This window comes from Manis javanica, chromosome 7, assembly GCF_040802235.1.
Source record: "Manis javanica isolate MJ-LG chromosome 7, MJ_LKY, whole genome shotgun sequence".
Lineage (NCBI taxonomy): Eukaryota > Metazoa > Chordata > Mammalia > Pholidota > Manidae > Manis > Manis javanica.
The window spans coordinates 27,918,186-27,938,695 of record NC_133162.1 but is presented as its reverse complement, the minus strand read 5'-3'; the positions used below and the strand labels follow the sequence as shown (position 1 = coordinate 27,938,695).

The 20,510-nt window shown below is 39.7% G+C and overlaps 2 protein-coding genes across 7 annotated transcripts in view; one reads left to right on the top strand and one right to left on the bottom strand.

Annotated features, from left to right (window-relative positions):
• Window positions 1-3,113: 3,113 nt before the first annotated feature.
• COX15 (cytochrome c oxidase assembly homolog COX15) lies at window positions 3,114-19,458 on the bottom strand. 3 transcript variants are annotated; one of them, XM_017664382.3, is made up of 9 exons: window positions 19,284-19,458; window positions 17,897-18,087; window positions 16,050-16,172; window positions 15,593-15,779; window positions 13,502-13,669; window positions 11,320-11,401; window positions 9,538-9,692; window positions 7,877-7,990; window positions 3,114-6,905 (listed from the first exon to the last, which is right to left on the bottom strand). In XM_017664382.3, exons 1-9 carry the CDS (start codon window positions 19,449-19,451, stop codon window positions 6,774-6,776), a joined length of 1,320 nt encoding a protein of 439 aa, XP_017519871.2. In that variant the 5' UTR covers window positions 19,452-19,458; the 3' UTR covers window positions 3,114-6,773. The 3 variants fall into 3 exon arrangements, with proteins under 3 accessions (XP_017519871.2, XP_036857128.2, XP_017519873.1); XM_037001233.2 differs by lacking the exon at window positions 13,502-13,669; XM_017664384.3 differs by lacking the exon at window positions 17,897-18,087 and having other exon boundaries at window positions 19,284-19,420.
• Window positions 19,459-19,538: 80 nt separating this feature from the next.
• The window catches only part of CUTC (cutC copper transporter), a 38,420-nt gene continuing 37,448 nt past the window's right edge, over window positions 19,539-20,510 (top strand). For all 4 annotated transcript variants that reach the window (XM_037001234.2, XM_073240560.1, XM_017664385.3 and 1 more), the window contains exon 1: window positions 19,539-19,724. In XM_037001234.2, the coding sequence (XP_036857129.1) occupies window positions 19,664-19,724 (61 nt within the window). In that variant the 5' untranslated portion in view covers window positions 19,539-19,663. The remainder of the gene's footprint in view (window positions 19,725-20,510) is intronic.

The following is a 20,510-nucleotide window of genomic DNA, read 5'->3' as shown; positions in this document are numbered from 1 at the left end:
CAGTTGGGTTCCCACTTTTTGACTATTACAAATAATGCTGGTGTGAACATTTGTATACAAGTTTTTGGACATGTTATCAATTCTTTTGGATTTGCTAGCTAAGTTAAGTGTCTACCTACATGCTATGTTTAGTTGAAACCACCATTCTTTCACATTAGGGAGCTGATTATTGTCTATTCATGATGGCTAGTTGAGTGGTCTAAATGCTGTTGCTAGTTTGGTAACTTCATTTGTTGTTCAATTCTGACAGCTGCTTTCTAAATAAACTAATACTCTATTTCTTTCAATACCTTCAGCTCTACTATCTATCACCATGTAAGTAACAGAATAAGAATGATTATTTAGAAATTAATTTTACTCTTCTCCAGTTATAACATACTTGTTCACTAGAGAGGATTTGGAAAATATAAAAAATTTAGTAACTAGCAGAAAAAAATCCATAATCTCACTACTCAGAAATATCCACTGTTGTTATTTTAGACTTTTTGTTTGTTTTCTGTCCTTTTTTTGGAACATATATCTTTATAGAGTTGAAATTGTACTGTATTTAGAACTTGGTTACCATTATGATGTAAGGATTTTCCCTGTATTTTTATAAACTCTATAAATGCTTATATATATATATATATATATATATATATATAAAATGAAATTACTTATATATTGTTATATATATATATATATGGGTATTTATTATTAGAGCAGCATTATTGTGACGGTGACAAGTTATAAACCTTACTGTACATGAGACAGGGAATGATTAAATTATGTTCATCCTGTGGGATTCCAGAGAGCAGTTAAAAATGAGATAGATCTATGTGTACTGACATAAAGAGATTGCCTAGAAATATTTAAGTGAATTACACAGTAATACAGATGGTGTAAGAGATTGCCTAGAAATATTTAAGTGAATTACACAGTAATACAGATGGTGTGAGCCCATTTTTGTAGAAGAAAACAAAAGTATGTATATGCACATATACATGTAAATAAATGCCTAGAAAAATGTCTAGAGAGATACACATCAAACTTCAAATAGTGGATCCTCCTGGGAAAGGAATTAGATTTGGGATAGTGAAGAAAACTGGTTAAGGGCAGGGATGGGAAAGGAGAGTCTTTGCCTTTTATGCCACTTTCTGTGTTCGAATTTTTTTAAATAAGCAGCAGACATGGATTTTAGTCCCGGCTTCCTGGCTTTTTCATTAACTAGCTCTGGTACTCTCTGGTTCATCTTTCATCTGTAAAATAAAATGCCAGTAAAGTGGCTAGACAAGATGATCTGAAGCCAGTTCCAGAGGAAGAACCATTGGCTTAAGGAACTAAAGGCAGGAGAGAAGGTAGTAATAAAGTAATACAGTTTCAGGAAGAGGATTTTGACCTTGGGTTTAGAAGAGCAGGATGCCCAAAAGAGCCAGTGGTCATTCACTTTATCCATAGCCCCTGACATTAAAATTGATGGAAATGTAGTTTCCAACAGCAATCAACATAAATTTCAGATTTTTTTATACAATTTTTTAAATAAGATATTATTGATATACACTCTTATGAAGGTTTCATATGAAAAAGTGTGGTTACTACATTCACCCATATTATCAAGTCCTCCCATACCCCATTGCAGTCACTGTCCATCAATGTAGTAAGATGCCAGAGTCACTACTTCTCTGTGCTACACTGTCTTCTCCATGACCCCCCCCACACCATGAAATTTCAGAAGATTTTTGAAGCTGGCATTTAAGAGGTCTGGTTAACCCCTTGATTTTATGAGTGATGAAACTGAGGCCTAGAGCAATAGTAATATAGGTAAAGTCACAGTGGCTTCCTGGATCCACTTTTTTCTGTTCTCTGTACCAGATACATGCTCACCTTTGACAGCTACACTGAAATGTACATTGACAGAATCTTCCCACAATATTGTGTATTTCAACAATCTATTCTTTTTTTTTAAGTTAAGGTATCATTGATATTTATGAAGGTTTCACCTGAGCAACACTGATTTCAACATTCACCCATATTATCAAGTCCCCCCCGACCTACTGCAGTCACTGTCCATCAGGGTAGTAAGATGCTATTGTCCTTGTCTTCTCCATGCTGTACTGCCTTCCTCGTGACCTACCTATATTATGATTGCTCATTATAATGCCCCTTAATCCCCTTCTCCCACTGGTCCCCGACCCTTTCCCTTTCATAATCACTAGGCCCTTCTTGGACTCTGTCTGCTGCTGTTTTGTTCCTTCAGTTTTGCTTTGTTGTTATACTCCACAAATGAGTGAAATCATTTGGTACTTGTCTTCCTCTGCCTGGCTTATTTCACTGAGCATAATCCCCTCTAGCTCCATCCATGTTGTTGCAAATAGTAGGATTTTCAACAATCTATTCTTTGTAATACAACCAACCATGCCCAACCTCTGTAACTGCTTCTGCTATTCATTTATGATTGTTTTGCTCACATTTAGGAATAAAATATGAAATACTTTGTTAGAAATAGTACTGTTTGCTACATCTCTACATTCTGTATTTAATACTTTAAAATTTTAGATGTCTCTTGTAAACAATTTGCTTAATTTTGTACAATTTTCTTAACCACAACATCCAAGCAAATCATGTGACAGTTACAATCTAAATTACTTCAAGGTATAAATGCCTATTAGATCTACCTCATTAGGGAGCTTGATTGTAATTTCTGGGCAGTACCAAGACTCCCTTACAGAAACAAAGTGCTGTTCCTTTTTTGCTGTCTTGAACTAATTCAGAATTAACATTTAATTTCCCTTTATGCTTGATATGTAATGTAACTTCAATTGGGATTAAGAATTAAGGCCAAAGTAGCAATGGATGCCTCCAATTCTCTCAAATTAATCTCTTAGGTTATGCAGGTCTTAAAAGTCCTACCACAAGGGCCATATGCTTTCTGAAACTTGTGAAGATTTTGTTGGTATTATAAACACTATTTATTAAAAAACGAGGACTTTTTATATCCCAATATATTTCCCTTTGCGTGTATTATTTACACAAGTGTTTCCCTCTGCCTTAATGTGTCATTATTTCTTAGTTTGTCAGTACTATTAGAGGGACAGAGGAGGCATACATTCATTGACCATTTTGTTTCTCTGGAAGTCTGAGCAATAAGGAGATCCTTTTATTTGTAAAAGTGAAACATTACTCACATTACAAGGGCTTTCTACTTTAATACATATTCAATCATTGCTTGCCATTTTTATAAAAACCAAAGTTGAAAAAAAATCTGACAGGATGTTGATAGCTATGCATGCACAATTTCAGGCAAGCCTGAAGACATGTCTGCTTCTGAGCCTCTTTTTTCAGTGCAGCCACTCATACATACTCTCTGGCAACCTACCACTCCATCTTCCCAATGTAAGGTAGCCCTGTTACTTTCCTAAGCAGCACCTTTCACAGACCACCTGCCAGAGTTTGGCCTAAGACAGTGGTGGTAAAGGCTCTGCCCCTTACTAGCTAAACCAGTCTTAAATGTGCGAGGATCCTAGAAAGACACTGATTTCTGGTATTTGTCACTATGTTGGTCTGAAATTCTCATTCCACAATTACCCTTTAGTTGAAGCCCTGAAGTATATGCCTTGTCTCCATTATTTCTGCCTTGAATTAAGGACTCTGCGATGTTGAAAGGCACTTTTTATTATCATCCATTAGATACTCCCTTCTCATTTTAGAAAAATATTGGTTGCCTACAATGCATCATTTTTAGGGGTTGCTAAGATTGCCTATTTTTCTAATGCTTCACATAAGTTTTGCTGAGCTGTTCTTAAAGTTCTGTTAAATCCTTTTAAGTCAGTGTTGAAAAATGTGCAATGCATATTAGAGAAGGGATGCATTCTCCCTTATGGAGGGACATGGCCAACCTATAACCCACCATTCATTCCAGGACTGGAAGGATTGCTACACATACATTGGTTATCCCAGTATCATGATCCTCTGTGTTGGCTTGGCAGCCAGCATCACTTTAGGCAGTAGTGAGTTGTTACCCCTGCCACAGTGGACAGTATTTGTCAGTGTAAGTTGAAGAAAAAAAATTCTGGGTTGATTAAGAAAGCCAAGAGTTTTTCTTTAATGTTTAATAACAACTGACAGAATTGTTGAGAGACCTTTCAAAATATTAAGGGGACTTCATTTAATCTTCTAGGTATGTGATGACTTATTTTGAAGGAGGTGTCTGGGACATCAGTCTGTAACCCATTTTCCAATCGTTCATGGAATATTTGATACATGTCTCATGCTGGGAATAATGCAAACAAAAATAATTCAGATAGTCTCCATTCACGAGGAGTGTACAGAATGGCATCTACAATTATATAGTCAAATGCAACCAGATCTATTTTTCTTAACTCATTCATCTTCAATAAAGGAAAAACAAACTAAAACATGAAACATGAAACTTGAACTTATTTTCTTCATTCATTACTATTTTGTTGGAGGGAACTGTGTAAGTATTAACAGATGATTCTTTGGGTTGGATCAGACTGCCCTCTGCTAACTCAGTTATTAACTAAGGACAACCTTAGTTCAAGGATCGGGATATATGGTATGGGAACTTGTCACAGGGACTGCAGTTGCCTTTCTTTAAAGAATTCTATCTTGAAGAGGGGATACTCCATTAACACATTTATAGGATCAATACAGCAGATGAAATGAGATAGGGTAGAGCGGAAATTCAGAAGAAATGGGAATAAACTGGTCAAAACTTAGGCTATTTAGGCCTAGGCCAGTGGTTCTCAAACTTGTCTGCACATTGGAATCACCTGAAGAACATAAAAATGTCCCTTATTGCCTCCAGAGATTGTGACTTAACTAGTTTTGGGTGAGGCCTGGGCTTTAGGATTTCTAAAGATTCTAATGTGAGAAGCTAGGAACCATTCATATCAATAGCATACGGTCTGGGATTTCTCAGAAATCAAAGACAAATTGTCTACTTTTGTTTTGCTAGGAACCACTTGAGAGTGGTCACACTGAAACTCACAGAAAATTGGGAGTTGAAAGGGAACTAAGATCATCTAGTCCAGAGACTACTAATAGGCAAAACTTAGGTCATTTATGGCTCCCAGATGTATTCAGAATAATGTTTAAAAAATTTTGAAATTGGTTGCCAATCCTTGAGAGCTTTCACATAAAAATCTAGCTATCTGGCTTCTTTCAAAAAACCAGGCAGATTTGACAACCGTGGATCTGCACAGCAGCAGCAGGCCAGAACTCAGCAGTGGTTTTAGCCCCTTAGCTGAGGCACCTGCTGCTCTCCAGTTTGCCACTGTCTCTACCAACCTGACCTGAGTGGGCATTTGATTTAGTCCAACTTACTCTTGCCTTCTAAAGTTACAGAAACTAAAAACTAGTTTCTGTAACTTTCACCCACTGCTCCCAGCTCTGCAGCATAAAGGAAGCTCATTCCTTCTTATGCATGAGAGGGCTTCAACTTCTCAAGGGCAGGAATCTTGCCCACGTTCTCCTCCAACTAAGTACCCCTAGAGTCTTCAAGTGTTCCCTGTGTGATATGGTTCTGGACTCTTTACCATCCTGGGCTCTTCCTCTGGATACATACTAGTGGTCAACGTCCTTAAATTTGATACCCAGAGTGAAATGCAGGACTTGCACTGAGGCTGTGTCTATGGCTGTGACACTTCTATTGATAACATCTGAAATATTACTAATTTTTATTAGTGTTATCACACTGTTTGTTCATGCTGAACCTGTGGGCAACTGAAATCCCTAAGTCGTCTTCATATGAAATGATAAGAAACCAGTTTTATCCATCCCAAACTTATATAACCCATTTAATTTAAATGAGGATGTTACATTTATAATCTAAATTTCACCTTGATGGTGTCACTCTGGAATTGTACTTGTGACTGTCATCTAATATATTAGCAATGCTGGGTTGCTTCATCCCTCAATTCTTATTTTTCTGATGCCTTTACACAAATTACTGATTAAAAAATAAAGTTGAATAAAACAGCCCTGTAAAATACCAACAGAGACCAAAATCATAATTCATTAATCAACAATTTGCTTAAATATCTGAATACTACACCATCAAGGCCATATTTTTTTTTTCCATGAGGCTGCTAGGAAACCCTTTCAGGAACTGATTTATACTATCCCATTTATCTGACCTGGACATCAGAAGAGAAACTAGGTTAGTGCTTGGTGACTCCAGTGGCTTACTAGTAGCAATTACCTTTTTCTAAGTACTTATAAACCATTTTGCTGCATATAGACATTAAGCTTGTCAAGACCTACCCTTTCCCCATTTCTGAAAATTAGGATACTAGAAGACACTAGCTGTTTCTTGCTACAGGCTATCTGGCCACTTTAAGGTATGCCATCCTTCCCCTTGAATCTTCATCTGACGGAATGAAGTTGAGAACATAAAGTTGTTCTACTTAGGCAGAATTCAGGACTCAGAAGGTCAAGGAGACAGAGATCACGCATGTAGAACCAAGAGCTTGCCAACATTAAGAAGGCTGAGATAGCCTATTAAGAAGCAGGAAACTGAAGACATTTCTCTCTCTATGTTAAACCTGATATTCAGTGTGAAATCTAAAAGGGAATAGTTAAGCATAACCATACTTAATGACATTCTTGATCAAGTGACTGCTTCAAAAGCAGACAAAGAATTTTAAATAAACTGGCCAATTTGGAAACCACCTGGTATGCCAAGGTCATCCTTTAGAAAGTCCAAGTTCTTGTGCTGTCTTATGAGCTCTCAAAAGCACAGTTTCAGTCCTAGGAAGCTGATCCTCCGAGAATTATCTTGGGAGTCTTCGGAGTTCATTCATGAGCCAAAGGGCAACACTGAGCAGAGCCAGGGAGCCTGACTGGTGAGTGGCAGCCAAGGGAGTCGGGACATACATCAGCAGAGTGCTAATGCCCAAGCCTGCCTGTGGCAAAGGGAAGACAACAGGAAGCAAAGAATGAGCCACAAATTCAGAGCCGACATATGGTGAGTAACCAAATATGCAAACTCCCACATCTCCCATCAGAACACTAAAGAATGTACTTCTAAAATTCTGAAGTAAATATGCTTACAATGAAGGAAACTCAAACAAAATAGATAAACCTAAAATTCCCCTGAATTATCCTTCCCTCTATCCCAGTTCTCCTCCCCAAAGGTAACCACTGTTACCAGTTTCTACACACGTGTGTTTGTGGAGAAACACAGTTTTGTGCTTTTAAAAATTACATTATTCTGTTACTTGCTTTTTTTCACTTATCAATATATGTCTTAAGAGCATATTACTTTAAACTACTGTATAGTATTCTACAGGATGAACCATAGTTGGTTGTTGAATATTTAGGTTGTTTCCAAATTTTTACTATCAGCAATTCTACAGTAAATTTTTTTACATATAGCTCTTTGTGCCTTAGCATATTTCTAGGGCAGGCACTAATAAATCAATTTGCTGGACCAAAGGATTACACATTGAGCATTTTAAAAGATACTGCCAGACTGCTCTCTGAAAAAAGCTATACCGACTCATGCTCTCATCAAGAATATATGAAAGTATTCATTTTTCTATACCCAAGCCAATACCTAATTACCTTTCCCCCCCATTTTTTTCTAATCTGACAGATACAATTGCATTATTGGCATGCATAATCACAAAACAATGGCATTCAGTATTTTAATTTGTTCCCCTCTGATCATGAGTGAGGCTAAACAGCTTTTCATTATTGGCCATTCATCATTTCTCTTGTGAGAATTGTGTACCGATCTCCTTTCCTTATTGTATTCTGCTGATTAATCTTTTGGTCTATTATAAGTATTGAAAATATATCCTCCTACCCTGTCACATTTCTTTTAGAACTTTGCTTTGGGGACACACTCAGACCAGAAAGAAGGGGTTAGTACCTGGGTATATGCCAAAGCTAGCAGAGTCCCCACTGCCACCCTGGTCCTTCGAGGAAGGGGGACTCTCCGGGAGAGGAAGTAGAGCCCTGTAATGGCAGTAATCGAAGTGATTCCCTGCAGGGAGGAAAGAGTCTCATCAAGTGCCAGAAGAAATGTCCCACCCTTCTGGTTTCTGCCCACTTTATGGGTACCTCCTCTGGAACCACGGAGTAACCACTAAGCACTGTCCTGTCCCAGGCCCAGAGGACCACCTCTGCCGCCCCATCTGAAGGGGCTCAGTCTCTTCCATGCTCCTCTTATGCTGGCCACTTAAATCAGTGTTGCTCAAGGCTACACTAAAGGTTCCTCCCCAGTCACTTGAGCATACTTCCTCTCAGTGATCCTCGCCACCTTCCAATGTGGGTGTCCCTCAGGGTGGTCCCCAGTTTTTAAATCCTTCTTTGTATCCTTATTCCTCATTTCACCTCTACTCTAATCCTGTATCTGTAAAGCAGGGTTGAACCCAGCACATAAGGGTTATTGTTTTCCTGGACTGTGAGTAAAAGGTGGTGGTGCTACCAAACTAATGCTACTAAAAAAGATATGAAGTCTTATTCTCATTTCTATTTTTACCCCTTCAGAATGAGTGTCTGGGACTGGCAATAGGGTCTCCTCCTTTCCAAGATGTTAAGAAGAATGTTTTATCTCATGCTCTACATCTATTTCACTTCTCCTCTTCAGAGCTATCCATGATGACAATTTCAACCAGACAATATTTATTCCATAATGCTGAGTGGCAAGTGTGGACTGAGCCACACAAGGTAACTGGCCAAGCTCCAGAATGCCCTTTGGATAGTTGAGTACTCTGGACCACTCTCTTTGGGTGTTCTATGATCACACACTCAACATACTTCAACGTGATGACATCCTCCATCTTTAAGCTCAACACTCATCCCAATGGTCCCATTTCTGTTGGTTGTGTTTATAGCATGCCACAGAAAAAACTCTGGAGTCTCCTTTCATCTTTCTTTACCTTTTTTTCCCCCATCTTTCTTTACTTTTATTCCCACAGCCAATCATCTATTCCTTATAACTTCTCTCTGATTCACCATTCTTCTCAAACCTCACTCCCAGGGAGCCTCGAGCCCCATCACTCTCACCAACATTGCTGCAATAGCACTCCTGCTCCTTGCCAGTCTCCTTGTTTCCCTGCCCCAATTTATCATGCCCAGGCCACTCAGCCAATCTCAGCCTGACCCACAGCAGGCCCCTAGTAAGTATCAGCCTTAATAAAATGAGAAGTACTTGTGATGCTCCTCGGGGATTTGGTTCAGCAACACAGAGTGTTCTTGCACTCTCTGCTCTACTCAGCTTCATTTCTGCTAGAATAACTCTCCTACATGGGTACAGGATTGATGGAAGTTATTATTTGCCATATGATAAAAACATATTTGAACTTTAAGAAGCTGGCAGTATCCTGAAAGCCAGAATCTGGCTGGAGGAGGTATGAGTAATTAGGACAAAAATATCACATTGGAGAACTGGTACTAAATTTCTTCTAAAAAGAAAAAGCAATCTAGTTCCCACTCTCCTCTCTCACTGTTGGTATGTGTTTCAGACACTCCAAATCCTCTGAAAGGCTCCCTGTGCTCAGTAGCAGGTAACCTCCAAGCCAGACTTACCAGAATCCTGTGATCAAACTGCACCATGGTGGGATTCTCAAAAACATTCCTCAGGATGGGGGAAAAGGTAAAAAGATCATCTGGGATCCAAGATTCTCCCATCTTGGGGAAGGAGTTGTAAACAAGCCCAGCATCCAGCCCTGCTACAAAAGCCCCTGTATTCCAAAATAAGTGGTATTTATTAAAATAAGAGAAAGAAGAGATCACACATTAATTCTGACATAGAAAAAGTTTATCATCCTAGAGTTACACAAAAGGAATTAAAAAAAAAAAAGAGGAATAGCCAGAGAAGAATAGAAAAATACCCAGTAGGGGTTCTCAAGTAGGGAATGGACATCACAATCACCACAGGAAGCTAGAAACCAACAACGGCAGCCTCACCTGCTCCTGCCACAAGATTCTGGCATGCGTCCCCTAGAAGAGTGGACTAGAAGCTCTAGAGAGAGACACATGAGTTGGGAAAAGTTCCCTTGGTGATTCTGACGCCCTCCTTACCCTGCAGTGAGTACTGATTTCTTCTGGAAATGCTCCTCTCCCACATATCTGCATAATTCACTCCTTCACTTCCTCTGGCCTCCACTCAAATGCCATCTTATCAAAGAGATCTCCCCAGTGATTCTATGTAAGCTGGCACTCTCTGCCCCACCTCTATCCCCTTATCCGGCTTTATTTTTTTCTTTACAGTAATGAACACCATCTGACATATTTTTTTTATTGTTTATTGCACCTTTCCCAAGTGCTCAAAAATGTTTGTTGAATGAACATGGAAAAAAAAAGACTCAAAAACTAAATCCTAGATAAACACATAAAGAAGGTATTTTGAATTAATGATGACTGATTCATTAATTTAGGATCAAAGAAGATTCAGGGATGTTTAGATCACATTCCTTATTTTTATAAATGGCATTTATGTTCTTCCACCAAAAAGGAAAGTGTCTGGGAGGAGGAGGTTTGAGTGGATTACTGGTTTGATGGTTTTATTTAGAGCAGTGCTGTCAACAGAACTTTCTGCCACGATGGAAATGTTCCTTATCTTCGAGAAAATACAACAGCTGCTAGCCATGTGTAGGTATTGAGCACTTGAGACGTGGCTAGTGTGACTGGGGAACTAAATTCAAAATTTTATACAATTTTAGTTAATATAAGTTTAAATAGTCACGAGGCTAGTGATTAATGTATGTACTGGACAGTACAGTTCTAGAGTGAGGAAAGTAGAGGCAGATATGGAGGTGTGATTTAAAGAATGAAAAAGTCCTGTGTTCGTCTCGGCCCCAGTGAACTGTTCACTTAAGACTATCTTTGAAGGCAGGCCTTTTGTCTGACTCATCTTTGTATAAGGTAATAATAATCACAATAATGTTTATATAATAATAACAGCTAACAGTTATATAGCTTTTGCTACCTGCTAGGTACTGTTCTAAGAATTTCACCTGTATTACACATACTATTACCATCATCCCCATTTTACAGATAAGATCACTGAGGCCCAGAGGGGTTATAAAGCTTGCCCAAGGTTCATAGGTCATATAGTTCACAGCCAGGATTTGAACTTAGGCAGTCTGGATCCAGATAGATTCTCAATATCTTTGTTCAGTTAACTGGGAGGCAGGATTTTTTTAAGGGAGGAAGAATAGAAAACTGAGGGTGAATATGACGGGTGTAAGAGAGGCAGGGGTGAAAATGAAACAGGAAGGTGCAAGAGGAAAGGACAAAGCATTAAGCAAGAGATCCTACCTGAAGAGTGGAACAAAAACAGGCCATTACTAATGAGAAGAGTCCTACCTGAGAGAGCCGTAAGGAACACTAGGCCTGCTGTTCCATGAGCAAATCGTCTCAACTGCAGGAGTTGACGGGTTTCAGGCAACTAAATTAAGAGAAGAAAATCACTTGGATAAACTGTACTGCAAGAACTATGAAACGCAGCAAGTATCTCCAAGGCCAAACCCAAGTGACAATTTGAGGTCAGACCTTCTCTGAGCCCTAGCCTAGGTTAAATATTCTCAGCAGATATTCTAACATATATTATATTTTATTAAATTCACACATTTACTATCTGTCTTCCCTGCTACCCTGTAAGTTTTGTGAAGGCAGGGACTGCCATCTGTCTTGCTTATTACAGTGATCCTAGCCCAGTGCTTGGCAAGTAGGTATGTTGAGTAATACATACAATATGTATGTTCATAAATGATTTGCATTGTTCAGGGGAAAAATGCTTTACCATGGTTGAAACGAGGTGGCTTAATAGAATTTTCATGTGGTGTATAGTACTTAGCGCTTAGCAAATACATACTGTCAGAATCACAACTACATAACATCCAAGGGTGTAGATTCTTGCATTTAACGTTTTGGTAAAATCAAAATTTATTTTTATTTTTTACTACAGCCAACTTCTGATACTAATCAGTGAATCAACAAATATTTATTAAGTACTTATAAAGGGGTAACCATAAAGATACAAAGGAGTTAATTCAGAGTGCTGCCCTTGAAATGTTTATAACCTAGTATGTGAAGAGTTAGGTATCATTACTTAGACATCACAGGACAGTATATCAGTACTGTCCAGCAGAACTTGCTGTGATGACGGAAATGCTCTATTATCTGTGCTACCCAGTATGTGCCTAAAGGAGGACTTAAAATGAGGCCAGAGCAACTGACAAATAAGAAGTTAATTTTATTTAACATTTAAGTAAATAAGTTATTTAAATAAAGTTAACTTATTTAATTTTAATTAATTAAAGTTTAATAGTCACATGTGTGTTGGATAACATGGCACTAATGTATTGGACAACATAGCACTATATGTCTGACTATCATCTCAAATCCTTTCTGTAATTAGTGGAGCATAAATAAACAGAGAAAAGCATTTAATTGATGATTAAAAAGTCACTGGTAACCCTTACAAGTACCATTTCAGTTGAGTGTTGAGGAGTGTGTGGGTACACGTGTAAGTGTGTGAGTGAATGTGCGGATATGCTCATATGGTGTGGATGGGAAAACAGATGGCAGGAACTGAACAGAAAGAATGGGGTATCAGTAACTACAGATGTAGGCAATTCATTCTAGAAGTCTGGCTTTGAAAGAGAACAGGAATTATTCAGATGTGGACTGTTTACTATACCAGTATTTTAACCCCATCTGGCTTCCCTGTGGGAATGACTGCCATGTCAACAATACCTGTCCTTACTGGGACCCAGGCTACTTGTTTCAACTACCTATTGGATGATCTTACTTAAAAGTCAAACTTCACTTCGTGAAGGTCATCCAAGTCAACCATGACTACAATACCTAAAATAATACTCATTTTTAAAAACACTAGAAAAAACTACTGCAAGAACTATGAAACACAGCAAATATCTCCAAGGCCAAACCCAAGTGACAATTTGAGGTCAGACCTTTTTCTTTAATCAGCATACAGAGAAAATAGTTTCAAGCAATATCACTAAGGTTTACTATATATATACTGTTAGACTTGATGAACGGTAGGTCCTGTTTAAAGAACAAACAGCTCAATATGGCTCTCATATACCACCAGATGTCCAGAAATAGTGCTCATTCTGGCCTTCCTCACCTCACCATATACCATCCTTCTGGGAGTCAGAAGTAAAGCAACTGAGATATCTCTTGTTTGTATTCTTTCCCACTTTTTCTAAAATCATGTTTTCACCTTTCCCAATAGGCAATGCAGACAAAATATTTGGCTCCTATACTAATTCTCCTTTAAATGAGTTGCTCCAGCTCAGAAGAATAATTGCACATTTTTGCTTTGCAGTTTCAAAGCTATCCAGATTCCCAAAGTTCAGTGCTTCTCTAGTCTTTGGTTATATTTAATTTCTGATAATTAGTAAATATTACTAAGCAGATTCATGCATTCTGACTTATAATTTCCCATTAGAACCAGAATTTCCATTTCTCTGAGACTGTCGGCATCTGTGCAGATGTGGTAACAATATAGGCTGACTTCTACCTTGTGCTGAGGGAGCAGCAGTGAGAGTGAAGTCCACAAGCTGCCACAGTAAAGAACAAGGGCTGACCCCAGGTGCGCAGCGAGGCGGTACTGACTGACCCGAGGGATGTCATGGGAGTCTGGTTTTTCTTCTAATCCACTTTTCACCATATACCATCCCAACAGACCCTCAAATCAAAAAGAGAAGAGGCAAATAAAACAATATTGAAATTGTCTGTTCAACTTTATTATCTGAGAAAGTGAGTCATCAATTATCAGGAGGCCTTGCTACATGACCTCTCCTTTCCATACCCTCCTGTAGCCCCAGTATCCCAGGAACCATGACCTGTCCACATTGCCGCAGACAGTAACATATATACTTAACCACTGATTAGACTAATATTTTACTCAAGTATAAGCCAAGTATAGAAAAGTACACAAAAACATGTCTGCAGGCAAAACCTTACAAATACTCGATATAATTTAACATTATGTAAACCAGTGAAATATGAGAATGAAAAGTTTTTATAAAAACTAGATTGAATGCTTTGGGAAAGCTTTGACAAAGACAACTACTTAAAAACAATTATTGTCAAGCTAGTGGGAATAGACAATTATAAAAGTTTTTCTGGGGAGGTGGGGAGGAGTCACAACAATCTATAAGGCTTTGTAGGCAGATTGCTTTGCAAGAGTCAAAGTCCCCACTCCTCTTTAAGGAAAATAAATGATAATTTACAGGGGTGCAAGAGATCTGAAAATGAACTCCAATTTGAGGACTCAAAGAATAGGACTTAGCTCTTCATTAAAAAAAAAAAAGGTAACGAAAGTACATGGTTTAAGATATGTATTATTTATTATTCTATGAATCCCTGCTTTAACTGACCTTTCCAATTAACCAAACAACTGTCAGTTCCAATTTTATCAGATAAGATAATGGCCCTTTCACTCAACCCTCTCAAGCCAGTAGAATCATATCAAAGAAGTGGGATTCTCCCACCTCTTCTAAGTACTCCTCAGGAAATCATTCTGGGCATTTCTTTCTCCCTTCAACAATTACCCTGGATATGTTCTAATTATATTGATTTCATAAGTATAGGACAATGGAAAATGAAGGATTATAAGGTGTGATTTGCCAGCCCTCAGCTTCCTCCTCCTTTCCTCCCTACCTGCTATCTTCAAGTTTCTGCCTCCCGGGGAGTCTACAGTGTTTTTTTCCCATTCCAAAATAACCTTTTACTTTATTTTACTGACCTTCCTTAGTTACTATTAGACTTTCATTAATGTCCAACTCTTTATTATCTGTTTCTATTGGCTCTATTTCATCTCTTCCATCTCCTTCTTTAATTTCTTCTAATCGATTCATATTCTTACCACTTTGAGTTAAATTAACCAATTAGCTTTCTCCTGATCAAATTTGGTATTTCTTTGATGCTGAGACTCTCCCTTAGGGCTGTATACTCTGACCCATACATTCATAGGCACCTTCTGTCATATTCCTTTCCTCTCAGTCTCACTTAACTCTTTAACTGTGGGAGTCTTTCAAAGTTCTTTTCTTCATGAGTTCAACCTATGTCAGTTTAATTACCATTTAATCTGAATATTTCTCAGTTACATCTGTACTCTAAGATCCTTCATCCCACAAAATGTTTCTCTTTTGGAATTTTCCTATTTGCTTCTGTAGCCACTCTAGCACAAGGATCCTACTTTCCCATATGGCAGGTAAGTTAGAAAAAGGGAGGTGAGAACCCAGAAAGAGAGTCATGATGGGAAAGAAACTCTAATTCTTGTTACACAAATATATTTACTGAGTGTTTCCCAATTCTGGGCACTAAACTAAGTACTTTAGATGCATGATCTCATTTAACATTCATACAACCTAAATGGCAGGCACTATTATTATCCCCATTTACAGGTAAGGAAAACATAGCCTACAGAGGTAAGACAACTTGCTTTCCTAAGTGGCAGAGCTGGGTCAATGCCAGAACTGTGACACTAAAATCCATGCTCTTACCCATTCTGTTATAGTGCCTCAAAGACTACCTCCTTAAAAACAATGCCAACTAGGAAGCTCCTGGGAGCATCTCTGCTTTCCCAAACTTGAGTAAACCTCACCTGGAAGCACACTAAACCACAGAGGGCAAGAACACGTCCTTTCATGCTGCGGCTGAGCCAGCCCTTCCTCCAAAAGTAGGCAGCAGGCAGGATGTATGCAAGGCCTACAAGGCGACCCCACATTCGGTGTGAGTACTCCATGTACCAGATGAACTTGAATTCTGCCAATGTCATATTATGATTCAAGCTGGGTGAAAAGGGAAGTCAGAAAAGAAGAAAGTTTGTTTCCCAGTAGAATGTAGGAACATTCTCAGTCTTGAAGCTCAATAGGTCTGCCCTCTTCTCATCAGTGACCTCAGAATCACTCTGGAATTGGAGGTTTAGAGTAGGCACCTCATTTAACATAACTGAGCCAAGCATCAAGAGATAACGGAATCTAACCATTCTGAAATGTTTAAATATGCAAAAGACTAAGTGGGCCTAGTGGGATGTTGACCTGATTTTGTAACATACTTACATTTTAAATTCTGGAAATTGCTGGTATTTTTGGAATTCTGCTTCCCATTCCTCTTGGCTTGAAGGTGGCTTCATCTCTTTTATTAAATGCCAATCTACCATTGAGAGGCCAGACTCTGTCAACCTTAAATAGGAAAGAAATTAGAATATTTATGTATGCTGGATTACTTAAAGTTTACAACAACATGTGGATCTGAAATTAACCCCTCTAAGGGTAAACACATAACTTCATTGTATCCTCTTTTGACATCTTTCTATATTCTTCCTGCTTAGATAAATGGTTTACAACATGTGGATTTGAAATTAACTCCTCTACAGGTGAACACATAACTTCAGTGTATCCTCTTTTGACATCTTGCTATCTTCTTACTGCTTAGAATTTTGTCAGAAACAGCTGCCATCATATACAAATTTTTTTAGTCTTTGTTCTCTCAATCCTTTCTTAACTTTTAACTCAATCCTTAAACTCTCCCTACTTTTTTCATTAGCATCTCTTGACAGATAAAATCAACCCTTAGACCTAAGGAATGTACCCTAAATGAATAATGCTTTTCATTTACACAGGGAAGAGATCTGTTAACACATATACAACAGTTTAGGTTCTTGAGTGAATTTAATGGCAGTAAAATTCAAATTTGTTGCCATTTCCACTAACAGCCTATATAAGACATAATATATCTTTTGAAATAAGGGCATAGGTAATGTGGACACAATTTAGGGAACACATACTTTTTAACACCAGTAAGTATTTTCACCTATAGTAAAAGGCTGCTTTTAGGTCTGAGGCAGGAAATGTGTAAGATGAGCCTGGAACATCTTTCCCAGAAAACAAGGAATCAAAAGTTCCTAGAGTGCTGTCAAAAAGACCCTGGAACCAATATGAAGAGGTTCCCACTGACTAAAGATGAGACAATCTAATCAACTCATCATCAGCTCAGTAAATTGAAACATTTCAAATATGTTTAAACCTATGATCATAATAATACTTTAAAGCTCAAGCATTTTATTGGTCACCTCTGGAGGATGCTTGGGAACCAATTTATTATTTTGAAAATTAATAAGTAAAGGGAAAGAATCAAGTATTTATCCTGCCTTTCCTATATAAGTTGTACCTTAGGATAACCAAATTACTGATGAGGGAAAGCTTCTCTTTAGAGTAGCGCTAATAAAACATTACAAGTTTGCAACTCTAATGAAATAATGGATCTAGGCAATGATCATCAATGGCTGTTGACTTCTCTAATAGACACAGTATATTTATGAACATTTTAATAATCTATGAAGTATTTTGCTCCCTGCCTACCAACCTGAATCTGATCAAGCAACAACTGGTATACAAGAAATACAGGGGACAACTGGACATATTAAATAATACCACAAGTGCCAATCAACAAAAACCCAGACTGTGGGCAACTCCATAGGACAAATGAGTTGGGTTTCTTCAACAACAAAAATACTGTAAATGGGGAGTTGGGAGTAAGACCCAAATCTATCAAACCTCTTCATGGATTTAAAGAAACCTAAAAGGCATATGAACCAGTTGTGATGTATGAAATTTATTTGGGTTTAATTCAAACAAATTACACAAAAATATTTGAGACAGATTTCAACTCTGATTATAGTAGGAAAACATACACAGACAATGCACAACTAACAGTTAAAACTAAACCAAGCTCCTACTAATGAAACTCAACTGTTCTATGGCAGGCAAGCCTTCAGACATGTTCTCTCATTCTCTCTTTAAGCCTCAGTCTGAATATGTAAAATGAGGGAGCTAGACTAGATGATTCCTAAGATCCCTTTCCTCTTGGTCCCAAATAGCTGACTCGCTATGAGCAAATTACTCACCTAGTCACTCCACCAAGAATAACTGCTCCAGCCACTGTTCCACTGCAGACCAGGAGCCATCGGCCCACCACCCGCTCAGCAGCCTTTGAGGGAAGGGACACTGTACCCCTTCCAGATTGCAAAGCTACTTCAGAGATGGTGCTGTATTGCCCTGGCCTCAAGGAGCATCTGATCCCACAGCTGCAACCACACTAAGGGTCAAGACAGACAAATTACTACTCGAGAAAGAGAGAAAGGCCTTACTCCACTGCTACTCACATTCAGTCCCACTCTGGAGTGGAATGCCCTGTATGGCCACATCTCCACTGCTAGTGCTGGGGTAAACCATCATCTCTTCTCTGGATTACTGCATCCACCTCCCAATTGGTTTTACTGTCTCCAGTCTTGCCTCACTCCAATCTATTCTCACATCACAAAAACCTTTTGGTCCTTTATCCTTCTCTCAGACTTAACTCTACACCTAGATAACGGATTTTTTCTCTGTTGGTTTTTAAACATGATTTCTCTCTGACTGGGACACACCTTGTCCTGATTGGTAACACTTACTGCAGATCTGTTTGGATGTCACCTCTGGGAAGTGTTTCAGAGTTGCCTGCATCTGCAATAGATCCCTCCCACAGCACACTGTACCTCCCCTAATACAGCTTAAAACACTGTAATGTACTTGAGGTTCATTTGTCTCTATTTTCCACTAAGCTGTAAGCTGTGTCTGGTCGGTGTGGCTCTTTCCCTCCTGCTACCTTTGTTTCTAACAGTTCCCTTACATAACAAGACTTTATAATAAAGATCTGACAAATGACTGACTAATGGATGAATTGTGACTTCCTCCAGGGCAGGAGCCTTTTGGTATTTATTTCACTTCCCCGTTCCTAACACGTAACAATAAATCAAGTTATTTATTAAGGGAATACACACTCTCTTCTGACTCCATCCCTGAGTCCGAAGACTCATGTTAGGTTTCCTGCTTTTAATTAACTACGTAGCTTCAGACAAATTATGCCCCAATTTCCCTCTCCATAGAATGGACTTATAGTCCCTAACTGGGGGCTTTTGGCAAAAATCATATGGGTAAAAATTAAGTTTTATTATGTGCTAAGCGCTTGATGTATATTAAATCGTTTAAGCCTCACAACTTTATTAAGTACATACTGTTATCCCCAATTTACAGATGAGGAAATTAAGGTACAGAAAGGTTACCTGGACTAACTGACTAATAAACAGCTAGTGAGTGGTAGGTCCAGTCCGAACCCAGGGTCTCTGGACACTAGAAAATGCGCTGTGAACTTTAAGGAGCTACGTAAACATCATGTGCAGTTGTCTTACTATCTTCCCCCAGGTCCTTTCACCCCATGCCCGCTTCCGCACTCGACTCCGCTGCGGCCGGTACCTGTGCTCTAGGCGCCACCCTAGGAACCAGGGGCCGGAGACCCGGGCTTCCCATCAAGGCCTTAAAAGGCAGAAAGAGTAATCGCTGCATACTGAGGACGGTGCACGGCTGCCTCCTCACCACTCCAGCTCTCTGCAGCCCCCTCCGCCTACCGAAAGGAGAGCACATCCGGGTCACGCAGAGCGCGCCCCTTCTCCGAGGCCGAGGAGCAGTGACTGCGCCTGCGCTGAGCGATTCTGCTTTCACGGGGGCTGCTGGGGCGTGGACGTCGGTTACGTGCAGGGGCGCGCGCAGCCCTGTGGACGCGCTTCGTTGGTTGCGCGCGCCAGTATTCTAACTGAGGGGAAACTGAAGACGCTCGGGGGAGGAACGTGCCCAGCATGAAGAGGCAGGGGGCCCCCTTGGAGCGGAAACGTGCGCGGATACCCTCCGGGAAGACCGGTGCGGAAAGGGGCAGGGAGCGGGCTGTCGGCCGATTTAGCTCTCGGGGCGGGCCTGTGGGCGTGCAGGCAGACTGATTAACCGCGATTTCCCTTGGAGTGCTTTCCCCAGCTCCTCACATTGCTCCACGCTGCACACTCTGTCATTCCGGCTTTAAAAGTGTGAAAACCGAGGGCCTGAGCGGGAGCTTGTAGCGGGAGTGGCCGGGCTCTGCAGCCAGATGTGTGGGTTCGAATCCCACTGCCGCCACGTCCCACCCACACCCCCGTAGTCAAGTTGGTTAACTTCTCTCAGCTTCAGGTTCCCAGTCTCCCCACGAGCATACAAGTACCCCTACATGGCCTTGCTGTGGTAGTTAGATGTGGAGCGCTGAGCTCAGTGCCTAACCTGTGGTAACCGCTTAATAACCTGTAGTTGCTACGGCGGGGGTGAGGATTGTCCCCAAAGCCACAAAAGTGGCAGAGCTTGTGGCTGCCGAAAGTCCCGAGTTCTGCAGCACCAGGGTAGGATGGCATAGCAGGTGCTTAGGGTATTTGGCAAACCCTCCTTCGTGAACTCTTAGTTCCTCCAAACTGTTATGGAAAACCATGTCACTGAAACTTCTTGTCACAGAAGTCAAATCACAAAACAATGAGGACGTTCTTAAGAAAAGAGAGGAATAATTTATTAATTTGCAACAAATGAGGGAGTGGTAGGCCCGTGCCTTAAAGAACCACAGTTCCCGGAAGCACAAGCAGTTAGGGCTTTTAAAGGGAGATTGGGGTGGGGGAGTAGGCTGTGGTGTCC